At 39.5% G+C, this 27,495-nt stretch overlaps 1 protein-coding gene across 1 annotated transcript; it reads right to left on the bottom strand.

Annotated features, from left to right (window-relative positions):
- Window positions 1-670: 670 nt before the first annotated feature.
- Window positions 671-25,267, bottom strand: LOC139593064 (uncharacterized). Its single transcript, XM_071433690.1, has 14 exons — window positions 24,996-25,267; window positions 21,747-21,866; window positions 20,703-20,822; window positions 19,491-19,610; window positions 15,179-15,301; window positions 14,068-14,150; window positions 12,746-12,871; window positions 11,874-11,919; window positions 10,605-10,738; window positions 6,197-6,325; window positions 4,489-4,603; window positions 3,487-3,621; window positions 2,158-2,283; window positions 671-1,226 (listed from the first exon to the last, which is right to left on the bottom strand). Exons 1-14 carry the CDS (start codon window positions 25,219-25,221, stop codon window positions 1,105-1,107), a joined length of 1,725 nt encoding a protein of 574 aa, XP_071289791.1. The 5' UTR covers window positions 25,222-25,267; the 3' UTR covers window positions 671-1,104.
- Between the last annotated feature and the right edge of the window lie 2,228 nt (window positions 25,268-27,495).

The raw sequence follows: 27,495 nt of genomic DNA, 5'->3' as shown, positions 1-27,495 counted from the left end.
CACAGGGATGTTTTAGTTACTGCTCATCAGCATTTGCACAGAGTCTGCCTCTCACCCCACCCCACCTGCCTGGGGTTGCATGAGAAGTTGGGAGGGGACAGCTGGGACAGGTGACCCCAGCTGACCATAGGGACATTGCATACCTTACGTTGTCATGCTGGGCATATAAAGCTGGGGGAAGGAAGAGGAAAGGGGGATGTTTAAAGTTACATGTGTGTCTTCCCAAGTAACCATTACACATGATGGAACCCAGTTTTCCTGGAGATGGCTGAACATCTGCTTGCCCATGGGAAGTATATGTGTAAGAAAATAAGTTGAATTTAAACACGAATACCTTTTTATTGTTCTTTAACTCAATTTAAAATGAATATCAATACAAAATATAACAAAAAATCCTAATTTTGTCAAATATTTTCACTCATCCCTTGTTGCGAGTAGCTTTAGAAAGAATTTAACATTTGCAGAACACAGTTCTGTACTTAAACACATCTCACCCAAATCATTCATGGTTCCTGCTGTGTTCTGTACTTGCTCTGTGCAACATTTCCTTGCCTTAACATGCCTTTGCTCTTCTGCTGGAGAGTAGAGCCTATAGTGTGGACAAGGATCAGCTGTAAGGCTTTACCTATTCTTACAAAGTTTTTGTACTTTGAGAATTGCCCCTCAGCAGTTACTTTCTGTAGTAACCTGTTTGTAGTTTTCTACCTTTATAGTATGGGTTGATTCAATTATTTTCTAAAGTCCTTGGAGTGTGCTCTGAAATACAGGACATGGAACAGAAACAGAATAAAGATGAATGCAGACCTGCATACTTGAGAAATGCCTCATCAATGGAATCAGCCTGTTGCATGAATAAAACCTCATTAATACAGTGCTAGTTTTTCTGAAGGGGGGGGGGTGAGGAAACCAAAAACAAGCCATGGAAGGTTAACCAAGCATAGCAGGTGTTTTGACCTGCTCCAATTCTTGTTATCGGGACATGTCTCTTGTATGGCGAAACTGCAAGTAGCAGGAAAATTACAGGAACCAAGGAAAAGAGTTGTTTCCTCTGAAAGTTCAGGCCATTGGATCTGGTAAGTTTTCATAAACCATTTGGCTTAAATATTAACTGTCTTCGTGGCACATAGCTGCCCTAAGGAGCTCTTGAGTTTCTTCTGTTTGCTGACGGATTTGCTCAAGGAGTTCAGCCATTTGGCTTTTTCTGAATGCTAATGAAAAGTCTGGATCTGAAGAGAAATAACAGGTGTTAGGCAACCTGCTATTTTTTGCTATGTTCTAATGCAGATGCATAGAAAACTTATTTTTCAGGTTAGATACAGTTGGTTGGTGATTCTTATTACAGGTAAGACAGAAAAATACCACACAAAGCACATACAAATTCAGTTTTCATCCCTACAACCATTCAAGATTGCTGCTAAATTCTCCTGATCCAGACATATAAATCTCAGTTGCCAAATTCAGCCTTATGCAGCAGCTGCCTATGTAGATATAGTGGGGTTTTGGCTCTGGCTCTACATACATAAAGATATGTGCAATATACAGTTATTACCACATTATAACCCTCATAGGTACTCAACTTTTATCCAAAGACAAGAAGACTAACTTAACCCAGCATAATATTAAGTAATATTAATGGACTTTGAAGTATGAAGATGTGAGACTTCCCAGCTTTATTATCAGCTAATTATGCAAATTTCTTATTTGCTTGCTTCATCAAAATAAACTAAAATCACATTTGAAAAACTTTTAGGTTGCAAGCAGCAAGGGTCAGACGAACCCAGGCACGTTCCATCCGGCAATATTGGGATTTTATTCCAGTAAGTGCCAAAAGTTCTTATACAGGGTAAGATTTTCCTGAAGTCCCATTTCCCTGCTGTTCTGAATGCCTTTAGTTTTAAAGCAAACAAACAAAATCCTCCTGCCTTTATTGGGAGATAGTCTTGAAGAGCTGCTTAAAAACATGTAAGGTAACAGCTACCCTTGAGATTATTCTGTTTTCTTTAGTGAGCAGAGCTAGTCCCTGGAGAAGTTTGCACTGTTAGTGGTTGGACTCATCTTAGAGGTCTTTTCCAACCCTAATGATTCTGTGATGTCTGTTACTAAGCAGTGCCTGTTTGCTGCTGATGGGTGCAGGCAGCCTCGGCAGGAAGGACGTACCTGCTCGTAGTCTGCAGAGTGTGGAGATGCCCAGCTGCTGAAAACGGACCTCTTGGTGGGTAAGAAAATTCTTGAGGTAGGCTTGAATCTCTTCAATGTGATACTTCCACAAAAGCATCATTTTTTCTGTGTAAATGGGAGAACCACTGGAGATCAATGCAAGCCTTTAAGCACTTTGAAAACTGAGTTTTGTAACATTTCAATAATGACTCATCCACCTTCAGCTAAAACCAACATTACTGCAAAGACTGACAAGTGACTTCCCTGTACTACAGCTTCTGGTAATACTGCTGATACTTCCGGTAAATAAAAAGATGAGTGGGCTGCTGGGAATCTGATCCCTGTGCAAGGGGCCTACTGATTGACAGTGGTTGGCCTAGTAGGTGAAGCTATCCATTAGATGATTATGCTGTTGGATTCTGTTCACTACCTGAGAGAGAGTCTGCTCTGTTGCAAATCCTCAACGCTAGAAATTAAGCAGATTTGCATTTTCCCTTAATGGGGACTCACCACAGATTTCAGTTTTTCTTATGTCTAATGTCTAAAATCTAACTATACCTTTCTAAAGAATGTGGCAAGTATCATCAGAACAGCTTTTTCTTGCAAGTGTTAAAGGCTCTCAGCTGCATGAGGCAAGTATTTAAGCATAATACTGTTTTCTATAGGTAAAAATAATGCTTTTTTATTCTCTTTCATTGAAACTTGAAAAATTTCAGCTACATTCTTAAAACTACTTTACTTCACTGCTCCTGCTAATTTAGTCTAGAATTATATCAGCAGGATTTGGTTCAGTAAGAGTTTTTCTCTTGCTGGTCAGGGAGTAGAGTTATGCTAAAATTTTGGAACACAGCCTCTGCTGTCTGTGGGGGATGCCATCAGATTTTACATTCCGAGAAAGAAGGTCAAACACTAAGATATAACCTTATTTGAAGTGACCCTTGTCTGAAACACGTTCTCATCTCTCCCATGGTGAGGAGTATGTTAATGGTCTCCCACCTTCCTACTGAAGCTGTTTGCAAGGACCTCAGAATTAGCTATGGACCAGCTCTGCAGAATGGCAGTTCTTGAAGAAGGCAAAAACCATGTAAATCAGACCTTTATCTGTGGTCCACTTTCATCCCTGGAGTTTCTCGTGCACTCAAGGACTGTTTTATTTCAAGGGTGACTATAGGCACTTGTACTCTGAAAAATTCGTAGAGACCAAGTTGGGGGGATGATAGAGGAATATTTAAGGTTGTTCAGTGCCTGACAGTCCTTTGGGAAAAGGCTAATTTCACTCCAGACAGCCATAAGTCTCTTTCAAAGCACAGTTAATCCTGTGTGAGTTACCGTGACTGATCATGTGCTGGATGATGGAGGCAGCATGAAAGGATGGCTCAGGATGTTCCAGTTGGCCAGCCAGTCTCACCAAGCACCTTGTCAAAGGTTCATCCATCCACTGGACCATGTGTAACATGGCTCCTTCTGGAAGGCAGAAAGGTAAGAGAATAGTCTCTAAATAGGAACTCCCGTGTCAAAGAAAGGAAGCTGAGAGGTCTGCCAGAAACTGCTGAAATGGTGAATCCTTCATGCAACTGGAGAGGCAAAATAAGTGCTGAACTTGGTTAATAAGTACGTTTAGGTTGTTAAAAAGGGTCATGTTCTGAGGTTATGCTCTCAGTAAGGTAAGGCCATGGATTTGGTTCATATTTTGTTGGCTTTTTGTTCTGTAAAAATGAATCACTTTATGTGCAAGATCCACTCTTGGCCTATTGGACTCAGTCTGTCCAGCAGCTACTCCAGGAGCGCGCTCCACTCGCAAAATTAAATGTGATGTGTTGCCAGCTGCATGACCATCACACCAGATAGAAGAGATGACCTGTTTGACAGACAATATCCAATGCTGCGCCATGTTGGGAAAATTTACACTCATCCTTTCTGCTTTAAAGAGTGCTGTACCTTTCATGAGTGCCAATTTGGTATCTCTGATAAAATCCATGTGCAAAAAATTTCCAGATATAGACCTACTTTGTATTTTAGTCTTTTATATCAGTTTATGCAATGATAAAATTATTTCAGCCTGAGAAACAGGAAATGTTACAAATAGAAGTAGACAGGCCATGTAAAGTTCAGCAAAAAAAAATTAAAGAATTTTAAACAGATGAACAAAAGTGCAGACAATGGAGCCCATGTATCCAGTGAATTGGATTTTGTTGTTGAAACTTACAATGAATTTAAAAGGAAAGACTTGGGCTCTGTGTCCAGTTGTGCTCCATCTCCTGTTAGAATTAATACAAGACATGTGCACTTCTCTGATTCAGCCATTGATGAATTGGAGGGTTGCTGCCATACCTTGCTTTGCTAGCTCAGCAAGGCAGGATGTCACGTAATGAAGGGAGTCTTCCTGAGTGTCGGTCAAAAGCATGGTCTGGAGGAGACCTTCGACACAGCGGCTCTCAGTGATTCTCTGCCACAAGAGAGAGAGTCATGTTTAGCACTTCCATTAGGGTTTAGTGGTGTCTGGGGGCTTCAGAAGCACTGAGGTGAAACCATCAATAATGGAAATGTCTCCTCTTAGATCTACCACAACCAGGTGAAAACACCTTGGATTGTTCAGAGATCACATGTACCGAGATACATATGTTATAGACTGAGTTGAAAAGAGATAGGAGGCTTAACTTGTGCTGACCTGGACTAAAAGCAAAAAATGAGACCAAGAAATGAGTTCTGAATGAGTCAGCTGGGGGTGACTGGTTGCTAGTGAAGTTGAATCATGAAGTCATCAGCTCTCTGGGACGTCCTAACAATGGAAGTTGCTCATGGCTCCCTAATTGAGCTCAAGTGTCTATCAGCAAAATGGAGTATCTTTTTTGGATACTCATTTTATGCTGCATTTTTTGCTGTGGTTTTTTAACTTGCTGCTTAGAGGTTGAAGGTGGATTTGAGATTGCTGCTTTTCAAGCTCCCACACTCTGTTTCTGTCCTGCTGGCATAAAAACAGTACTGCCTTTTTCCTCTTGTGCCAAGGACTTGTGTTTTAGGCAGCATTCCTTAGAATTGATCCTGGAAACCTGGCACTCCCACTCATGTCTGTTTATTCACTTATGCAGCAAGAGCTTGATACTCTCTGTCTTATTAAGCTTTATTGAAGGTAAAGCAGGTCCCAGCTGATAACAGCATAAAGTCACAGAATTTAAGTATTTTAAAAAAAGACTATATTTGTCAAACTTTGAATGATGGTCCATTTTTATTCCTACTGTGGGTCTTGAGTTTAAGGGAATCTAGTTTCCTGCAAAACTTGATGTCACAGCTATTAGAAATTTATATAATTCTTATCTTAGTAAAAAACCCTGTAATTTTCCTTCTGGCTGGTTCAAAACTCTGGAACTAGTAGTAATTGTATTGTGAACAAAGGGGGAAATAAAGAACTGAGTCTTAAAAAGTGTGTACTAGGAAGTGGAACAAGGCAGAAGTGAGGATTTGGTGGGGTTTTTTCCTCATTGATTGCTACTGGTGGTACTGTTTGATCAGGGTACTCTAAAAGGCGAGGAGAAAGGAAGATTTTGAAGCAAAGTCAGCAAGAGAGATCTTTATAGCATTTTGGCATAACTAATATCTTGCCAAAGAGGCAAAATGTACATCAGTAGCTGGGGTTTTGTTTCACAACGAACAGCAGCTGAAGCATGAGAGCCAGGAAATAAAGATACAGTTCATAACAGACCTCAGATTTTCCTGAACAGTTCCTTTAGTCAGTATGAAATGTTCTTGCTTGAACTTTATATACCTATGATGCAGTCAAATTAGGTAACCACATCATTCATAGCAAAAATTAGATATTTATTATTTTAATTAGCTTTTTTATATTGTATTAGGAAAATATGAATAGAACTACCTTTCACTATGGTCCTTTTATTCATATATTCAATTCTGTGTAAAATATATAGCAAATTGGCATATGTTTAATTACCCACAGAATTAATTATTTTTTTAATGCTGATTTGACATAAACACAATGGCAACCTCACAGGGTATAGTTCAGTGACAAAAATTGTGTACCTACCTGTCTGTTTTTGGAAAGGCACAGGTTTTTGATGATGCAAGCAGTATGTCCAACAATCACAGGGTCTGTTTTGTGTGCTGCCAGTAACATCCCCAGGCTCTGCAGGAGCTCAGCACATGCCAGAGTGTCCTGAGAAGAGCAACCAGTATCTCAGTATCCAGTGTGGACAACACAATGCAGCTTTGCAGTGAGCTATGGAGAGATTGAACTTAGCTCTGCAAGAAGAGCATTAATTTGCTTATTTAAACCAAGGATATGGCTGGGTCCAGTGCTGCTTCTCTCAAGTATGGTCTGATTGCATTGACTATTGAGTACTTGCTATGGAAGGCTGGAGTCTTCAAGGTTGTGTAGTTTATTGTTGTTTCCATCAAATGCCTCACCGTGGTCATTGCTAGTCAGGGGAAGGATGTGTGATCCTGACTGGAAGGAGAGGTTGTCAGGGTTGCTGTGAAAGGCAGAGCTACACGGTTAAGTAGTAGCAGCAGTGTGTCCTTGAGTAGCTCAGCAATTTACCTGGCTACAATAATGGGTTGTATGTTTAGATCAGTTTGTGATCAGGCACCTCTTCAGTAAACATGTCCTGAACAACATCTTATTTACACACATTTCTATGCTGTCTGATGATATTTTAGAGGTACTTTGCTGGGTATCTCTCTCTGAATGTAGCCTTCCTCCAATTACCACTAATATTACTTGAATCACAGAATGACCTGGCTTGGAAAGGACTTTAAAGATCATCTAGTTGCAAACCCTCTGCCATGGGCAGGAACACCTTCCACTGGGTGAGGTTGCTCAGAGCCCCATCTAACCTGGTCTTAAACACTTCCAGGGATGGGGCATTCACAAATTCGCTGGGCAATGTGTTCCAGTGCCTCACCACCCTCACAGTGAGGATTTTTTTCCTAATACCAAATCTAAACCTACTTTCTTTCAGTTTGTAGCCATTACTCTTGTCCTGTAGTATCAGATAGGAGTCTGGATTACTGCACAGGTAGTTACCTCAATAACCATATGGATTAAGGGAGCACTGCTGTGTGTAAGAGAAACCTGACTTCAACAGAGTTTGTTTTAGGTCTACAGTTAAAAGCAAAAGATTTCCTCTTGGGAGTGTTTTTTTCATTCAGTCTCCTTCCCTTAGGAATTTAGGAGTTTTTAATGCAGTTCTTCTGTTTGTTCACAATGAACTATATAATTTGTACTGCCTGGAAATTGAGACACATTAGCAAGGGAGTTCAATATAAAACAAACCATTGGTCCTATACACAGCTGCAAAAAATCACATAATTCTGAAACCTATGAAATATCAGGATCACTAAAGCAGTGTTGAAAGGTGGATGTCTTTAAAAGTTAGTTTAACTTTAATCTTTCTTTTGCTTAGGCTAAATTTCAAAAGTGTATCTTATTTTCTTTTAATACCAGCTGACATCTTCACTTAGCTCATTTTAAGCACTGTCATAACCAGCAATCCTAAAATAAGACAGGAAAGTAAGTCAAAAGGGCAGTTCTATGCCTAAACACAGGGCATTTAAAGAATCCTATATGCAGACATGACAGTAAATTTTCCTTAGATTTTCTTTAAAGGAAGAAATAATATAGTTTTAGATAATCCAATTAAATTACCACTGATGACTGTCTTCTACGCTTTTGGGGCCAAATGTCCTCTTTTCTACGTAATCCCATCAACTATGATACCCATTTTTGATTTGCTACAACCTGAGAGGAGGAAATTTTCTATGGATTATAAAGGAACTTTCTAATATATAATGACTTCCCTGCCAAGATATTTTGTTTATTTAGGACCTACATTAGCAAGTGACAGTACTTGAATTTTGCTGAACTTCTTTTTTTGGCTGGAATATGGCTGAGATCCAGATTTTGTTTTCTGGCTCAATTCTGCACAATGCAAGAGAATCACGAGAAAACTGTGAGTAAAAATAGATTGAGTGGTTCAGATGGAAATTGATCTAACTTCTCCCAAGACTAGAATATTAAAAAAAATAAAGGCAAGGAAAAAAAAATCCAACAGCAAGTGTGCTTCCAGTTGCAATGCTGCACTCATACTCCTTACACAGGGATTTCTTGACAAGGTAAATATTATCCCATTTACCGGTTAGCAAAATGTCAAGGCAAAGTTATTTTGTACCTGGAGTGGAGATTCAGTGGCACCATCTGGAATAGACAGACCCTGACTTCCAGGTCTTTTGCTCAAAGGAATTTGACTTAAAAGACTGTTTTCTCACAAAGCCTGTTTCTTTAGTGTTTCAGGGTTGGGCTGTCCTTGGGAAAACTGAATAAAATTCCCTCTGCAAAAGCGAAGTTTTCCAGCCCTTGCTGGGAATCCCTGTCAACAGCCTGACCAGGAGATTGCAAAAAGGGGGCTGAAGCAGGGCAAGGAGTTCCCGTGAAGCATTCCTGGGGGTTTGCTTCATGGTAACTAAAGGGCAGACAGATTCTGCCCCATTGTATCCTGGGTAGTATTTGTAATAATTCAAGCATCACTTGACTTGGTTGTAAAGGTTAGCTTTGTTCAGTGGTTTGTTTTCCAACAGTTGTTCCCATGGAGAAGTCCCTTTTTCAGTCACGGAGAATTCAGGCTGAGTTAGAGAAAGAAACGTTGAAAAGACTTGAAAAGCAGGCCAGAAAAGGCAGAGAGATGGGGAGGCAGGATGTGAATACAAAGAAGTCAGACTCTTCTCAGAGTGCCCAGGGCTCGCTCGCACAAAGCAGCAACATTCAGTAGTCAGGGATAGCCGTGTTTGCTCGCTTAAACAAATTTAGAGATGTAGATACTTCTCATTGGGGAATAAAGTGAGATGCTTTGCTTTCCGGCCTCCTGCTACTGATCCTTTTTCCCTCATGAAGGCTGTTTCACCACTGGTGTAGTGAGGTTGAGTTCACAGTGTCTCTTTGTGGCCAGGGATTTGAAACACTGGTAAAGACAAGTTTGAGGACCAGGGAGAAAAGGATTTGTGGGTACTCTTTCCTGGGAGAACAAAAAATGTGAATGATATTTGGAGATAAGAAAAGCAAATCTGAGTGAGGACCATGTTCCAGTATGTCTCCTACTGAATAACATATTTACTGTGCAAACGGCCTTCAACTAACTTAATGCATTTCAATTGTAAGCTTGTTGAGAGAAAATTGTGTTTTGATTCTATGAGGCAGTTTGACAAGCAATTGAGGATGTTCTGTGCTCATGCAGCCACTCTGCCTTGAATAGCTCTGTGGTCTAGTTGCTGCCTTCCCAGGCATTGAGCTCACCCATTTTCCTATCACATCCCAGAGGTAGGGGAGGTGCAATTTTGGTTTGCACACAGACAACTGAATTGTTACACACCAAGCTTTCTAAACCCAGAGTAAATTCCCAATCAGGCTAAGTGTATTTCAGGCACAAGAAGCACCTAAGGCCACTTGAAGCTATTCAGACCCTATCACTACTGCTTGAAGCAATGTGGCAGGAAAGGTTCTCACCTGTTTTTGCTCTATGTACCCAACCTCTGACTACTTTCAAATGCTGTTGTTAGCTTAAAACACTTACCAAAACCTTTCACATCTACGTTCTTAAGGATGTCTGTAATTACTGTAAAGAAAAGTTTATTTAAAAACGAGAATAATCTGTCAGTACTTGCCGTAATTTAATTGCAGCCAGACTTCTTCGTGTATTTGCTAGGGTTGCACTATTAATGGTGGTGTTTACCCTGAACATGGGCAAAAGAATCGTTCTGTTACTTAGGATATGAGGACACACAGTCCTGTTTAAAGTCCTAATGCATTAACTAAAGATAGACAAGATTTCAAATGCTGTTAGTCCCCCTTTTTGTTTTGATCCTAATTCAAAATATGTCAATATTCTACAAATGCACTTTTGAATAACACTGTCCATGTAGGGAGTAACGGATATTTGCTCTTTGTTCTGCACTTATGCACTTTAAATGTGTGCTCTAAATCAGTTTCTCTGCTTTTCAGTGGGTGGGGAAGCTCTGTAGCCAAGATATAACTTCCTTGGTTGCCCTCATGGTGGCAGTCTCTCATGGCGCTGTGTTTGTCCTCCCCCTCATACACCTATCTGGGGACTGAGGGGACTAGAGGGAGTTGCAAGGAGTGCAAGGCAGTATCCACATATCCAACGGCTCTGACATCCATCTGCCCCTCTACTCTCTCACTGGTCTCTCCTTGGGATCCCCCTCAGCACAACAGGTGGCTCCTCAGGTAGTTGGTGACAGTGCAGATGCAGTAAATGAAGCCTGGTTATTTTGGGTAGGAGAGAGAAGGGTTGGGAAGGCTCCCAGAGTCTCTTGGTCATTCTCAAATTGCATTTCATAGGCTGTTTTGCCATAACAGAGTGTTACCCCTGGTGGTGGCCCGAACGAGTCTTTCCCCTGTGTTTTAGGGAAATGATCTCCCATACCTGGTTGGGCGGGTGCTGGGAGAGTATCCAGAGCAGAGCGATGGAGGCACGACGCACGTCCTCGCTTCCAGAGGCCAGGAGAGAGCACAGCTGGGGCAGGACGTTCTCAGCAACCATCTCAGCCTGGATGTCCACTGGTGTGGGAAAACAAAGGAGGTCAGGGGGGTTCAGAGCACTGCAGGGAGTAATTCAGGCTCTGACTCAAACAGTTGACTGTTGTATCAAATTAGAGGGGACCTCCCCATCTCCATGCGATGGGCAATGCCAGATGTTCAGTTATAAAAAGAAACGCTCATTTGTTCTGCCTCCTTTTGCTGAGGGATTAATACAAGCTTGATGACAGAATGTAGGTTTGGGCACCCTCAGTCTGTGTCTGAACCTTAAGAAAACGAGTGAGGGGAATTTTCTGACTCTATCATTGGCATAAGGCCAGGTATGAAGGTGGCAGCTTCTGCTGAACAAACAGAAAGACCTTCCAAGCACCACCTATCTTGCAGAGTTTTGGTTAGCCAGAAGAGAGCCCAGCCATCCCACTGAGTTGTTATACCCCACTTGCTCCTGCAACCTCAGTGAGTGCACTAAAAGGCAATGCCAGAGCAGCCAGCAGATGGAGAGGCAGATCTAAAAGGTCAAGCAGACTGGGTGTTTCAAACTCGTCAAGGAGTGGCACAGCACTTCCTTTGCTCTCAACTCCTCTATAATTGTGACTTCTTGAGAATTAAGCACCTCTACATTTTCTAGATGAATAAGTCTACCCTGGAGTCTGGGACTTTAGCACTGAGTGTGCCAATCCTCGGCCACTATTTCCTGAATATGTCATAGAAATGAATCTTGGACATTTAATAGCGTTTTTTAGGAGGATGACAAATGCATGGGAGAAAATTATATTTAATGATAGACAGAATCATGCCTTGGAGAAGACAGGTTCCCACTCAATAAGTAATTTCAGAAGACATTCTGTCCTAATTGGCTTTAATGCTTAGAAACATGGAAAGAAGGAAAGCTCAGCAACTCACTAAGGCTCTGTACATAAACACACCTCTGCTACCTTTCTCACTTTCTCCAGATACTCCCCTTGCTACCTGGGAGCTCTAAAGCAGATTTAGTTAGTATATGCACTGCACCTTCCTCTTCCCTTAACATCCAGTTAAAATGTAGAAAATGTCTCTTTGCTTTTGATAGGAAAGGTTCCCAGCCCACTGTGCTCACTCTGAAAGGCAGAGAGAGATAGAAATAGTGTGGTTTCTTTATCTCCAAGACATTGCTTACCACTGGTAGCCAAATTTCTTAGGCAAACACATGCCTGGCTTGAAACCTGCTTGTGCCAAAGAGGAAAACCAAAAATTAAAAATGAGAGAGAGGAGGAAAAAGAGCAGTTTCAGTAATGCATGTTCTTGCCTATTGCACACAAAATAAACATGACAACACTAGTAAGCTCTTACATTATCTTCAAAAGTAAGTTTTGGCACATGTTTTTTTTCAAAGTTTTGATGACATTTTTTTCAACCTCCTAGTACCAGTCATCCTATTGTTGATGAAAAATGGGGTTCAGATGTTGGCTTTATTTTAGAACATCTGATAAGTTATAAGAAAATTAAGGGAAAGAAATTGTCCCATTTGCTTTGCAGTTTTTTTCACCTCCCTTCTACACAGAATTTCAAGTTCCACCAGGAACTGTGGTTTCTTGAAGTTTCCTTGATGTGGCTTCCAACAAAGCAAAATTCTCAAGATGTCATCCTTGAAGCCATACAGTAAAAGTTCCGGATACCAAAAAGAAAAAAACAAGTAGCACAACAGATGTGTCAGACAACTTCTGTCACACACACAATGATCAAAGACAGAGCCTGGACAGGGCACTTCTCACATGGTGTTTCAAGTTAATAACATACTGGCTATCCTAGTCTAAAGGAAGTGTCCAGGGCTGTAGAACAACTTTAATGATTTCCCTTGGCTTTCTTCATACATTGACCTTGTAGAACCCATGTATTTTCTATTATAGGTGTCTTTTCTCATGGGAAAGATGCTGCATAAGTACCTGCACAGTAGATGAACAGAATAATGTGAGGCTGAAACTGGAAGCCCAAGTCTATACCTCTACTTGGATGCTAAGTCTTTTCACAAAGAGAAAGCTACAGCTTTACCTTGTCCACAGAAGAGGATAGGAGAGAGATCAGTGTCCACAGCAGGAATCTGTCACTGGGTCTCAGCAAGGCTTTGTGGTGCTGAACATTGGCTGCCATGTTGCTCAGGGCAGCACAGCTGTAGTACTGCAAAGAACCAAGAAAAAACGTAGAGAGAAAGGTCAGAGTGGTGACACACTGAAGAGAATACAAATAAACTGGAGAAATGCTCAGATTTAAAACCAATAAAAATAACATGCTTTTTCATCCTAAGGGTGTTTATAGGGTTGAAACAACATGCTGTAGCTGCTCCAGCAATCCTGCTGGGGCGTGTAGTACATTTATTAGGAGCCTGGCTGTTTGGGAATGTGCTCTGCTGCTGCACTGACATTGCTGCTGGCATCTAAGTTAAGTCATCTGCGCTATTGTATTATATGTTTACACTGATATACTCAAGCTGGATGTAGATATTGCCCTAGCATGTCAAGACATCATTTCCAAAGCATCTAACCATTAACGCTAGGGAGGACTACACATATAAAAGTATCTATTACTAGGGAGGTACAATTACAAGAAACAGGTTGAGCTACAGAGATGGAAATTTTAAGATGAATCTCAGAGAAATCTAAAAATGTGGAAACAGTTTCCAGAAAGCAACTCCAGAGGGACCATCCCTTCAGACATCTAAAATATCTGAGTAGAGATAATTAAACTAATGGGCAAAAAATTCTGTGCTACTCAAAGGACTGAATAAACAAACTAGCAGAGTGTAAGGATTACAGCTCTGATTCATAGTTTATTTATCAGCACACTTTTGCACTAAGGCTCTCTGATGAGTGTGCAGAATCACAAACAGGTGTCTGTGATAGGCATAAAATAGGATGCTTTACAGATATTTACAACAACAAGAAAAAGATCTATTCAAGTTGTCTTCTCAGAATACTTAATAACATTGCTTAGAGTGGATGATCAAAGTTAGAATGCAAAAATGCCCCAGTTGAAACAAAAAACCAAAACCCAGAAGAAGAGACCTATCTGCATCATGTCTGATGATCTGAAAAACAAAGAAGGTAGCCACATAACAACCCTGTGCATACATTAATGTGTGCTGGCAGAAGAAATTTTAGATCACAAACTTTCTCCTATGCAGTGAGACAAATTGGGTCTTTTAATATATATTATGTGACTGAGCTGAGTTTTGCCAAGATGCTCTCCCATGTTTCTCCACTTCACTAGAGAAAACATTCCTCCTCTTCCTCCTTTTCATTTCTGCATACTGAGGTTTGTGCTCTCCTTACAGTCACGATGTTACTCTTTTAAAATCTGACCTATTTTAGTCATACCTGGACTTCTGAGTCAGGAGATTCCAGCAGCAAGGCAAGAACTGGTAGGGCTCCTTCCTTGCAAAGGACTTGTTGGATTTTCTCTGCCATTAAAAAGAAAAAGTGAAAGTGTCTTCCTCCCTCCCTTCCTCTCATCTGGAGGCACCAATCAAAAGGGATGTGCACAGTTCTTGGGTTCTAAAGAGTGCTGATGTTGTCCAAATATATGCCAGTCAGTGTGACTGGAGAGTATATAATTTAGAGCTTGTGTAATGCAGCAGCATGCAGATATTTTAGCAAAAAGACTAGCAGGCTGTCTGATTAAGCTTTTAATGGTTTTATACTAAAAACTGCTCTGAGAATCTGAATTGCTGGAGATGCTGAAAAGTCTCAGGTATGATCTTCACTGTGATTTCTGTGTTTTCAAAACAAATTATTTAAAATATCCTGAACAATACCAGAAATGTAATAGCCAACTGTATAAGTTCTTTCCAACTGTTTCCTTCCACAACACAGAGTTCAGAGGTGTTGTTCATGACTTTAACGTTTAGCTCTGTGGAATAATGGTATCATCTTGGTAGGTGAAATTTAATGCTGGTTTGTTTTAGAGTTAATTATGGTAGTCTACATATCATTGCAGAGGTCCAAATACTGCTTTTGATAAAGCTCTTTGAAGATATTCCAGGAGCCTTTAATGTCTGACTTGTGATAGTTATACTTAGTATATTCCAGCACTGAGTTAAGTCAGCAAAAAGCTCCTAAAGCTTGACTTTGTTGGATAAGCTCCTGAGATTGCTTTAAAGTACACCAAATGTCCGGCTAATTTTTTAGGCCAAATTGTTTCTTTAACAAATAGCTATTTTTCTCCTATTTCTTTGACTGATTGTTTAAATATTCTTATACTAGCCCCTTGGATTTAAAAATCAAGCTTTTTTGTTTTGCTACTAGGCAAAAAAGGGCCTGTATCAGCAAAATTTAAATCATCAACCTATGGTACCAACATGAATGCCATATGCAGAGGAAATAACTTGTTGATCAGATATGCTTTTATTCTTGCCTTAAGCTTTAGGATTATTTTTCTATCAGTGAGTTTTCTTTTGGCAATTTAGGTAAACCATTAGTCCAAAAGTACCTGATTGTGTGAGGTTCAGAATAGCACCAACTGCATTTTGCTGGACTCTGGGATCATAGGAATTGGCAAGAGACAGTAGGGGTGTAACTCCTCTAGCAGCACCAATAGCCTCTCGGTTGGACTCTGGAGAAAAGAATCAGAGAAAGAAAGAAATATTTACTGACATCTTACTGTGAGCCACAAGCAGGACAACCAGCAGGACTATCCCTTGGTGTTCCCTTCTCTGATTTCTCTGCATGCTCAAAGGAAACTCTTAAAAAGTCTAAGAGCTTAACAGGAAGGAAACCTGTTTCCTTATTTCATTATTTCTGGATTAGCCATAAATCACAGCTGGTTCAATGCTTTTGGTTTGTTACTACGATAATTAAAATATCCTTAAGATCCTTTAAACAGGTTAACAGTGTTGTACTTGTCAAACCCTTGGTATGTCTGACCAACCTATTCACAGTGTGATAACCAAAAACTACCTCATTAACTGCAGGTAAGGTTTAATTAATTTAGTAGGGTATATTCAGGGCCAAGTTCTTTCTTGGAATTTCCCTGTATTACTCACTTGACATCTACAAACAGTGCAGAGGTTTCTAAGGAAATTAACAATATTTATACACCATTTGAACAATGGCCAGTCTGTGGAAGTTTGCTGAGAGAAACATGAAGCAGACAGAGCAAATTAAAAAAAAGGTATTTGGATAAATAACTAACTAACTAACTTTGAGAGTTATGAGAACAAAGATGCTAGTTTTATACCTAAAACCTATATAGTGAGGAATTGACATAGATTAGCCAGGATGTTTATTCAAGTATAGTTCAGAGAGTATCAGTTTAATATTCCAGGGCAAGTAATTTTCTGTCTTCCTATGAGTATATACTCAAGTAAATAACTTTTATTCTGAAAAAAAATGAGAAAAATAATTGTTCTGGAGAGAGTAATCTATTTAAAATAGCTTTTCCATGTGGGAAGCTATTATTCTGGTGAAATATTCTGGTCCCTTTCATAGACAAGCCCTTCTCTAATCTAATCTGCCTACATACCATTCTTTTGTTTCCCTCAGTAGAAGCAGAAAGTCTTTTGTATGACTCCAATGGGTGTGATGCAAACTACTCAGGTGAATAAAAAAGAGAAGTAAAAAGATTAAGGAAGAATTTAGATATCACTGGTTCCCTTATTCTTGTACACAATATACTCCATAAATGTTTGTGAATGTGAAAAAGAACCTTGCCTTTGAGAAAAGGGATTATGACCATTTGGACAAAACTTAGGCAAATTCTTTCTTCTATCAGATATTGTGCCTGAACACTTGTTTTACCAGTTTATGATGACAGACTGGATGGGGAAATCGATCTCACCAAGATGTGTAACTCTTGCCATCTCTGTATGAGAGGTGGCAAGCTAGATCATGTTTCTCTCCTGGACCACCTGTTTATCTTAAAAAATGCAGTCCCTCCACTGATGCCACTGCAACCACTGACACCCCTTGGAAGGCTTTTAGAAGGAAGCCATGTGTTTGAGACAGTACTCTAAAGTGGGGAAATCAACATCTACTCAAGCTGTGTTTGAATAACTCACTAATTTATAAATTCTTTCTTTCCACACTCAGACATTTGTGTACCTAAAAATTCCCATCAGAACAACTTTGAATGTGCTTTACGCTCATTGCATCCTCCTTGTTTTAGCTTGAAGCAGATGTTCAGACCCCCCTAAACCCCAAGCATGTGAACATTTAGTTCTGAAGTACTCTGAGTTCTTATCTCATAACTGATTCACTCACTTTCACTCAGTGATTAAAAAGCTGCAGATAATTGCAACTATGCATGTGTCCTTTTGCTGTGTGAACAAATGCTGGTGTTGGAACAAACTAAGCTTCAAATATTTTTTGAGAAGTTTGTTCTTCTTATTTTTCAGCTCCCTATTGCAGCAGGGAGACAACCCAGTTTACACATGACCTGCAGTAACACTGCTAAACAGTTTCACTCTGTACATAGTCTTGCATGCTTGTTGCAACAGAATTAGACCATTCTTAGATACAGAATTTTAGTCACCTTAAAGCCATCTAAGGATCTTCCTAATTTGGTTGTGCTTCCATATTTATCTTTTTTGCATAAATGGTCTTCTTGAAGGATATGACTGAACAGGATACTTTTCTCAAGCAAACGCTTAAAAATATCAGAGTCTGCAAGTTAAAATTAAAATAAACCCTGAAGAATTGCCTCTTGCTTTAGTCTCATTGCTGTGTTATCTAAATATAGTCTGAAAAACAAATAAATGGATCCAGCCCATTTGAATTCTAGTTAAACTGGGACAGAGATCCTTAACACTGATCAAACACCAGGGAGCAACCCAGCCTAAGCAGGACTGCCCACCTCTGTGTTCAGCTCTGAAATCTCTTTGAGTGCTTAATTTGGAGTACTTGTGCTCAGAAGGACATTGGCGCTTAAGGGAGTGTTCAAAGGCAAAAGAAGGACCACAGGGAATGAAGGCAGCCTGGATCTGCAGTAGCTGAGGGTTCCCTCCCTGTATTCCAGGTCAGACATGTAGAAGGGTATGAGTGCCTTCAGGACTAAGTAACATCCTTAGATGCCCAAACAAATCACTTTCTCAGTGGACTTTTTAAAACAGGTGAAGGGACATCTCTGTAATTTTTAGGGGCTTAACTTCAGTGATCCTACACAAAGAAAGTCCTTCTAGAGCCAAGTACCTATAAGTTTAGTGATGCCATGCCTAATTAAGACATTTAAATGAGGCAATTTGCATTCCACACAAAGTAATGTAGTATGTAGAATTTTAAACCTGACCATTATATGCAGTGCTTAAAAATAAGCTCCTAAGGGAAGAGTGTTTAAAAACCTGAAAATAAAACAAAAAGGTGGGATAAAATGCAAATCAGCACTTTCATGTGGTTGGATCCAGCTTATCCACCCCTCCTTTGCAACATAAATACTTAAATGAGAAATTAACACTTTCATCATGCCTCCCTTAACCTTCTGGGACATCAGATTGCACCTTCCCAAGCTGGAAAAGGAAGCTGGCTACAAGAAGGGAAACAAATGTGAAAACACAGCTTTTCTACAGTCTTGTACACAGTTTGTACTGGAGAACTACGAGTTTGCACAAGGTAGAGTGAGACAGACTAACATGATAACCTTTCTTTTGGTAACTGTGTCTGAACTTACCTGTCTGGATACCAGGAAAATATTAAAATCATTATATGAAATATTCATAGTTAGGCAGAAGATGGTGACAAATGCAAGTAGTACATGATGGATAAAAAACTGACTGAAAGCAAACTGGCAGAAAATTTTGCTGAATGGGAATGACCACCTGGGAAGAGGCTACAAATGGAATTCCATGAGGGCTAGTCTGTATTTGTTTTGAACCAGAGAGTTAAAACAAAGATGCTAATGTAGAACTGTCAATGCAGTGGAGGACCAGAATATTTTACAAATAACAGACAAGTTAGAATACTGAAGCAATGGAAACAGAATGAAACCTGTACAAAATGCAGGGATCTGCACTTGGAAACATCTGTGGTACAGAGACTTGATTACTTGGTGTCTGCTGGAAATAGCAGCAAAGGAGGAGCAAGCCTAAGTGATTAAGTCAGCTGTAGGTTGACAACATCACCATGGCACAATCACCAAACCTGCAAGTGTTACCATGAGATGCACCACAAAACATATTTCTGTATGTGCCACAACAAAAGGCACAGGTGACACCTCAGCTGAAGTACTGCACATTTCTGGTGACTTCTCTTTCAGAAGAGATGAATCCAAAACAGAACTCCTGCAGCATTTATCTATACCTTGGCACTGCAACAACACCACAGCCTGAGGCTTGTGGTATCACCATTCAGCACATGCAAATGCTGGGTTCCATTCCTGGAACATATCATTTACACCGGGAAGGACTCTGAAGATGAATGGAGAGTCTCACTTACAAGAGGAGTCTTAAAAGACCTTGGCTTTCTCAGTCTAGTAAAATGAAGGAACCTCATCAGCATAGACATCAGAGGGACAGAACTCCTGAAGCAAAAGCCAATGCAGACATTAATTAAGATAAACCAGTCATGAATACATGAATTTCATTTAGGATGAAAATCAGAAAAAGGTTTGTAATAATAAGAGCACAAAGTCAGAAACACTGAGAAAAATAACTGGAATGTCAGGAGGTTGAATTTATGATGTGGGAATACCGAAACTTGTTGCTGCATCTTATGACTCTTAAACCAATTGCAAATAGGTTGTTTCATCTTAAAATATGATGGAAGAGTTGAATGAATTCACAGCAGAGGATAAAGGCAAAGAAAACACTCACCTGAAACAGCCAAAGTCATGATGCAGGCACAGGAATTACACTGGACAGTGGGATCCTCCGATTCAAGCAGATCCAGAATTGGCTCAAGTAAACCCATTTGGACAACTAATTCTTTGTCAACTATTCAAAAATTCAAGAAAAAATGGACAAATAAAAAAGTAAGGATTTAGTGATTTTGTGGAAATACATCATCCATTGACTGCTTTGGAGATCTACATTATGATTATACAGAATAGAACTAAGATAGAAACAGCCAAAAAGCCACTCACAGTCTCCAGCTGGGTTTGCTTAATTCTCCTTCAGATGCATGAAAGAGTGTAACAGATGTTTGGAGGTTTTAGGCCAGAAGGTCCCAAATGAGGTTAATTTTGGCAAGAGCAACTGCAGCTTTCCAATACATTTGCAACTTACTCAGCAATCCCCCTCCCCCCTTTCTTTTTCTTCTGAGGTCTACCATTTAAGTATCATTTTTCTTTGTAAATAATGACATGATATTATTTGCAGCAAAATCCTTAAAAAAAAGAAAGCAAAGAAAAAAGCCAGCTTTGCTGAAGACTGACTCTGTCTTCTGCTATCATGGGACTGCAGGATAGAACACTTGTTGGGGCTCAGGTGACCAGGAGTGCAGTAGTAGATGCAACAAGGACTCTACTGATGAGGTGTGGCATGTTCTTGCCCTGTCTATTAACATAAACTTTATTGGGAAGTTATTCTTCTGCATCTCCCAGATTCTATCTCAAGTCTATTTTCCCCTTTGGTTACAGAAGCAAGTGAATTACACTAAGTGTTTAAACTTTTTTTTCTCTCTACAAGCCATTTAAGACTAAGGTCCAGTTCATAAATAACCAGAAAATGAGCACTGTCTCGTACACAGAGTTTATTTATATTAGCTGTATCCGTTGTTTGAAAGGAAAAATGTCTGTAGATCCAAGAATGAGAATAGAATTCCCACACTGGCCTGGGAATAATTTATCAGCCTTTGCACACAGATCGAAGAACTCTTGTCACATTATATAATGTAGCTGGAGGAATCTGATCTATCTTGGTGCCACCAGAAGCTATGTATCTTGCAGTCAGAATCAGACTCACACTTTGTGTCCTATGAGGAACAAAAAAGGAATCTAGATTTGTGTAGAAGTGCCCACCTTCTGTCTGAGTCTGGCTGAACAGATACTTCTTCACCTGAAGAGAGATGTGTCATTAATTACTCACTATTTCCTTCCAGCAGGAAGTTGACAAGGGACAAGGAAGACATCTGCTGCACTTCCAGGTCAGCAGAACGTAGTAAGGCATAGAAGGGTTCCAGATGTTCCACAGGCAGGGGGATGTTCACTGCAAGAGTGAGAGGAAATATTCATGAGTCCCATTGTTCATCACAGTCACATTTTTCCCTTGATGGACTTAAGCCTGAGGTGCTCCCATACACAGGCAGAGTGGTATTCACCTTCATTAAAATTCCACTGCCACTAGCAAACAGGGCAAGTTTCCTGAAGAAGTTTTGAATAATCAAGTACCTCAAAAACATCATGGGAAGGGAAGAGGTGTGCCTTGCTAACAAACAAGTCATTCTGCCTCACAGCAGATCCTTGCCTTGTGGCTACCTGCACTTTTTATCCAGCAAATAATACATGGGATAAAGCTATAATCCAAGTGACAGAATATTGTCTTTGAAGTAAAATTAAAATAAACAAATAAATAAATTGCAACCTGCTTATTGCTAGTATTTTTACCTTTTTGTAGAATTCAAACTCTTGCTGATATTTTATTTGGGATATCTAGGCTGACTCCTAACCATTAACAAACTACCTCAAGAGCCAAGTGCTCCCACAGAATATTTGAAACAAAGAAGAATGTGTCCTTCATAGCTTTTCACTACAATCTAACTTCTGGACCATTGTCCTCTTTTGTATATAATTTTTAACGTTAACTGGTCACTATGTCCATTTCCTTTCACCATATTTTGACTGTGTTGCTTTCAGGAGATTCAGTATACACTAACTTTAAATACTTTGGGTTCTGCTGAGCTTCACATAAGTAACAGTCTTTTATAATCGTAAGAGATATCTCCTTATAGCAAAACCCAGAACTGACTCTGCCTATATGGCAATAATAGTTTTCCATCTTCCTTAGCAAACAACATGGCAGGAAAGCAAAAAAAAAACTTGCTTAATGAATCAAAAGGAGTTTCACAGTTTGAAATAATATTTTTATTTATAATCACATGAAAATTTTCTAATGCTTACTGAGGTAACTTACTGTGCTGACTCATATGCAAGTAATAGAGGGCAGCCGACTGCTGTAAACCTGGGTTTTCCGAAAAGGATAAGGTCCTCAAGGCTTCCAGAGGGTCCTTTCCCAGTGGAGACATTTCAAAATCTGAAGATGTAAAATGACAGCACAGGCTTAATTACATCTGTAAAGGGTTAGTTTACAAAAAGAAATTAAAATTTAAAGCCAACCAAACGCATAAGGATTTCTGTACTCCATAAACCCATCTATCTTTATTCATGTTTCCATGAGCAGAAGCAATAGATGAACTGGGAATAACCTGTCCTTGGCAATGCCTCTTGTAAAGCTCACAAAGCTAGTGATTAGAAACAAGATAAATTATAACCTTTGGACACTTTTATGCTATCTAATATAAATGCAGGTGCTCTTGTTCTCCACAAAAATCTTTACCTTTTTCTGAATCTTTGTTAAAATACTGAACATGGTGTTCTTAGTTAAGTAAGAGTATATATTTCTAATTTATTTTGTATTTCTATATATATTTATAAGTATAGAAAGAGTATATATTTCTAAGTTACCACATCTGAAGTTCACTGTGTTTCCTGTCTTGGGTATTGAAATACAGGATTTAAAGGAATAGCAACATGCAAACTGGCTTGCCTCAGGCTTAAATTTCTAGCATGAGTCTACCTGTTCTCGAGTATGATAGCTCCCCTATGAATAAACCAGATGTTCAACAACAGTCATCAAGCAATAGCAGTCATGCATGACTTCTGTAAGTCACTGCATAATATAATATGTGTAATGGAGCAGCAGAGAGGAAAAGGAAAGGGACACTGAACGAAAGAACAGAGTTAAAAAGGCAATGTATGATTGATCAACAGGTGGAGCACACAATTATAAGATATATTTTTAGGCAATAGATTAAAGCTGTGCAATAACGATTTAAATATTTCTGTGAAAAATATCTAGCTATTACCTCCCACGAGACAAAGAAATGTGAGGGATGTGAGAAGCATGGTGTTCATGCCTCACTACAAAACACAGCCAATATCTCAAGCCATTAGAAGCTGCTGACATGTCAAGACTAGCAAACTCCTACCCTCAGGATTAGGCAAGTGAGCTTCACAGAACTGCTTCATATAAAAATAATTTTAAAAAATAATTAGTAGTATACACAAAGGGAAGGACTCGCCTGTGTGTGCAAGGTTTTCAACAAAAAAAAAACCAAAAAAACTCTTCATGTGGTTTAATTGTGTTCCTTTTACTATCTGAACCTGAATCTGATTCTTCTATATGTGGTTTTGTCTGGGAGAGTGATAAAACTGAAACCACTCAAAATCTTCACCTGCTCAAAATATCAAAATTTGCTGCCCTGGTTAACAGATGAGTGTGATGATCAACCATGAAGTCTCTCCTTGCAGCCAAATTGTCCAAACACTGTCTTTTTGCTTATTATATTTGTTCCTATTTATTATATTTTGTTCCTATTTATCATATTTTGTTTATTATATTTTGTTTATTATATTTTGTTTTGAGGATAGGCTTGTTCCCTCTTGGAATAAAATACAAAGGTGAGTGTTAAAGTAAGAGGGATGCGTTCTCGGTTCTCTTTGTGAGGTTTCCCTGCCTCCATTTGTCTAGGCAGTAAGATCTGGCCATCCAGACAACCAGACTGGTTCTGCTTCCTGGGTGCTGTATGTGTCCTGTCACGGACAATGGGACCTCCCTGAAACCCCTCGTTGTCATGTGTACTGTTGTCAGAGAAGCTCTAGGCATCCTGCTACTGTACCCCAGCTCCCATGGATCCAAGACAGACCAGACTTTTAAAGACTGATCTCAGAGAGGAAAGGATCTCTCAAGAAAACACACATTTATTCTTTTCAGGGAACACCAGTGGCTGCTACAAGGAACCATTCTGGCCTCCCCTTCATTACATCTCAGCCATCAGCTGTGCGGGGATACTGCACATAGACAGTGTCCTATGGAGTCAGGAGCATGCTGGACTTTGGAAGAGAAAGTTCAGCCCTGGAAGATCTCCACTGTATGACAAGCTGAAAGATTTGTCCCTATTCTGGATATGAATATCAGGATTTAAACCAGTGCTAAAGGTGCAACAAACAGTGAACCTTAGCAGCAGCACAGGACCCACCACATTTGCTGGATAAAGCATCAGCTAATCCACACATGTTCCCAATTACCAGAGTCACAGCAATTATTCCAAAGGTTGTTCCATGACAGATAATTTCAAATAGAATTAACCATGTCACACCAAGGAAAAATGTCTCTCCTGGTTCCCCTTACAAGATTGTTTCATGTTCCCAAAAAGACAAGTAAATGAATAGTAGTTCCACACCCTTCACACAAACCAAAGTAGGGGACTATGCAATTTTGTTTAGTAGCTTTAGCCCAAAGTTGTTAAACATAAAGTCACAACAATTAGTTGTGAGACAAAGCAAAACCATGACCCCTTTATCTTGAGATAAGGACTATTTTTAGATTGGACAACCAACAAAATACACTCATTCAAGATGATTGCAGAAGTGAAATAAAAACGCAAGTTTTCCTATTGATATTGTATCCTAGGACAGGACAAAGAGGATATCACAAACAGAAAAACAGAGGAAATAGGCAGATAACTTGTAAAGCTAAGGAGATAGATGAAGACATACATCTACTTTGATTCAAACAGAATCCCATGATTGTGATTAAGCCTGATGTCTAAAACATTTGCACAAAAGCACAGTTGCTTGGAATCCTGAGAGCTCAATGATGCTTATCCCAGGGTGACTTTGATTTTCCTCATGTATAGCCCAGACATTCCTAGCATAAGTCCCAGGGTTCAGCCAACACAGAGGTGCACAACTGTGCACATCACACTGTGATCTGCTCCCTCACAGCTCAGCACTCACATAGCATCCAGTCCTATCAAAGCCTATGTCCAGTTTTGTCAGTTCCTTTTAACTGACTTCAAAAAAATAACTTAAATTTCTAGAAGGAGTTATTTTTATGAAACACATTTACATGGGTTATATATTAACAGTGGTGGCAGAGCAAGAAAGTTATTGACCACTTCTACCCAGGTCCAACTGTTGCACGACTTGAGCCCTTGGTGTCCTGTACACAAAGAAAATGCTCTGTAGCTCTGGCCTTTCCTCATCATCACTGAGCTACTCAATGCCATACCAGAGCAGATCAGATAGCAATTTGCTTTCAACCCACAAAATTAATCCCCTTACTCTTTCACAATCCTTTAGAAAAAGAAAGTCTTCCTACCTGTTTCAATATGCTGAAGAAACTCCTGTGCAGTCACTCTCTCATGAGGCTGTAGGATGGGCTTGTACAGCTGCCTGTTTTTAGAGCTGTTCTGTTTTAAGCAGGAACAATTGCTTATCAGAGTTAAGCATTCCTTGATGCCTTGCACCAAGTCAGAGGACATCCTCTGAACAAAGCCTATGAAGTCCCGCAGGAGCTGCATGCATCGTCCACATAGCTGACCCATTCTTGTTCCAGCAGCAGCACAAAGCAAGAAGAAAAGGAAGGAGATGGAAACAAAAGTTTCTTCTCAATTTGTCCGCTTTTTGCACTAGCTTGCCTCTTCACTGTTTGTTCTGTCTTACCGATATTAACACTACACCATGCGCAGATGCTGTAAGGCAGACAGACTTCTGTGTCCAAAAAAATACATTTCACAAGGCTGGTTTCTGCAGATCTCCTGAAGTTCATAAATTATTATTTAAAATGAGTGCACTGGAGACACACCTTCCTTTCACTTGAAGAGAAGTAAGATAATGACCTAAACACATTTCATGGAGAGCAAATGGAGTTTAGGTTATGGATCATCCACCAAAGCCTGTATGAGGCTAGAAAAACTCTGGGATAATGGAAAATGCAACCTGTTTTTGTACGGCAGCTTTCCACATGAGAGGTAGGCACCACCTTGTCTGCATGTGTACAAGCTGCAGCTACCAATTGGAGAGAGGAGGATGAAAAAAAAAAAAGAGCAAGCAGACAGGTTTTTCCAGTTTTTGCTGAAGCACAGATCAGAACAAAGGAGCTGTTGGACAAACAACTCATAACTCAGTCACCTGAGATTTTGCAAATCAGCAAGAATAGAAAACAGGGGGAAAAAAAAAAAAGAATGGCCAAATGAATTTAGCACCATTTTCTTCCTGTCAAGCCAGTCCTGCTAAGTGGGCTGAATAAGTTAGCAATGGGAGGATGCAAAAATTATCTGCTGTTTTCATGCAGAAAGAGGTAGTAAAAGAAAAATGTTCAGTTTTCCTTTTTCTTAATTCACCAGTCTGGTGCATGTGCCCACGCTTGGCTGAAGAGTTTTACAAATAACCCTGGTTTAATTCTTGCAGCATGAGGTGATTTTTGTAATATTGAGGATTACAGTAAAAACTGGTTTAATTCACACTTACCTTAATTAGGGATCCTGTAGGTACGAGTCTGCTGAAAGTTAATCACTTTTATTAACTTCTTATTCATTGATTTGGTGGATTTATTCTAATGATTGCATTTGATACATTTATTGGTAAGTTTTCACCTCTGTCCTTTAATTAATCTTTATTTTCTAAATAAATCATGTTTAAAAGTCAACCATTTGTTCTGCACCCATCTCCAAACACTCATGAACAGACTCACCCAAATCTCTCTGGTCTGTCCAACAACTGCTTTTTTTTCTCTTGATGTAATTTTCTTAATCACAAATTCCACCTGTCACAAATAAGTTTGCCAACACTGGTAAACCAAAAATTAAGACACTTCTAATACATAATGCAATTCATTACAAAGAACTGTGATTTTGATTTTTCTGGCTACTTCCTTGACCAGCTCTGCAAATCCATTGAGTTCTGATCTCTGTCTGGCTTCTTAATGTCATCAAAAGCAAGGCTAGTATGTCTATTTTCTCATCATGTTTTCTGGATCCTTTCAGTAGGGGTCTTCTAAAGAATAGGGAACCTACGTGATTGCCAGGTCCTACTTCTCCCACCACTTGCTCTTCACCTTTGCTCATCATTTTCCATCCATCAGCTTTCATCCTAAAAGCCTGCTACCTTTCACATGCTCCTTTGTCTCTTGCTCTGCTCTAATAAACTGTAATGGTTAATTGTGAGGTTCTTTAAAGGTAACTTGAACTGTACTGCACTGAGATGATAGAACAACAGGATTGCTTCAATGATACTGTTTCAATTTGCTAGTAATGACTGCATTTCTGTAAAGCTCTTACTAAACATTTCAAAATGTACTGCGAACACTAAAACCAGCTTTCCAATGCATCTGTAAAGAAAATATTCCCAAAATGGTTTAAAAACAAGTTTCAGAGGTGCCAAGCTCTTGCAACTCTCTTTTAGATAAGTGGGAGTTAAAGAAGTGCATGAAACTTGAAAACGAGGCTATAATTTGCCTGAAGGCATAAAACTCAGGTGTCCTGATGCATAGTTTGATTACTCAGTCAGACAATTGTTCTTTGATTTGAAACAAATACTTGAAAGCCAGTGTGGAAGGCTGATTTTACAGATCTTCAAACATTCTCTGAAATCACAACAGCTGCTATAAAGATAAGGGTTGAAACTATAAATCAAATGGTTTTGATTGGTTTCATGACCTTGATAAGTTTCTTTATTAATTGAATAAAATGTCACCTCAAGATTGCAGGAGAGGAAAAAAATAGTAGTACCATAATAATGTTAGACTATTTTTGTTTTTATTCTTGTACAGAACATGCTTCAAATAGTAATTGTCCCACACTCAACATCTTGATTTTTGT

The sequence above is a fragment of the Agelaius tricolor genome, unplaced genomic scaffold, assembly GCF_023055355.1.
Source record: "Agelaius tricolor isolate 1412-34295 unplaced genomic scaffold, bAgeTri1.0.p SCAF_1, whole genome shotgun sequence".
Taxonomy (NCBI): domain Eukaryota; kingdom Metazoa; phylum Chordata; class Aves; order Passeriformes; family Icteridae; genus Agelaius; species Agelaius tricolor.
This window is presented reverse-complemented; position numbering and strand designations above follow the sequence as displayed.

What these genes read in the sequence shown, in the direction of transcription:
- LOC139593064 (XM_071433690.1), bottom strand. Translation starts at nt 25,221, where the DNA reads ATGGGTCAGCTATGTGGACGATGCATGCAGCTCCTGCGGGACTTCATA. An exon ending in CTTCCTGCTGGAAGGAAATA is followed by an intron (nt 19,611 to 20,702) that starts GTGAGTAATTAA and finishes ATTTTTGAATAG; the next exon opens with TTGACAAAGAATTAGTTGTC. An exon ending in CATGACTTTGGCTGTTTCAG is followed by an intron (nt 15,302 to 19,490) that starts GTGAGTGTTTTC and finishes TCTTTTCTCCAG; the next exon opens with AGTCCAACCGAGAGGCTATT.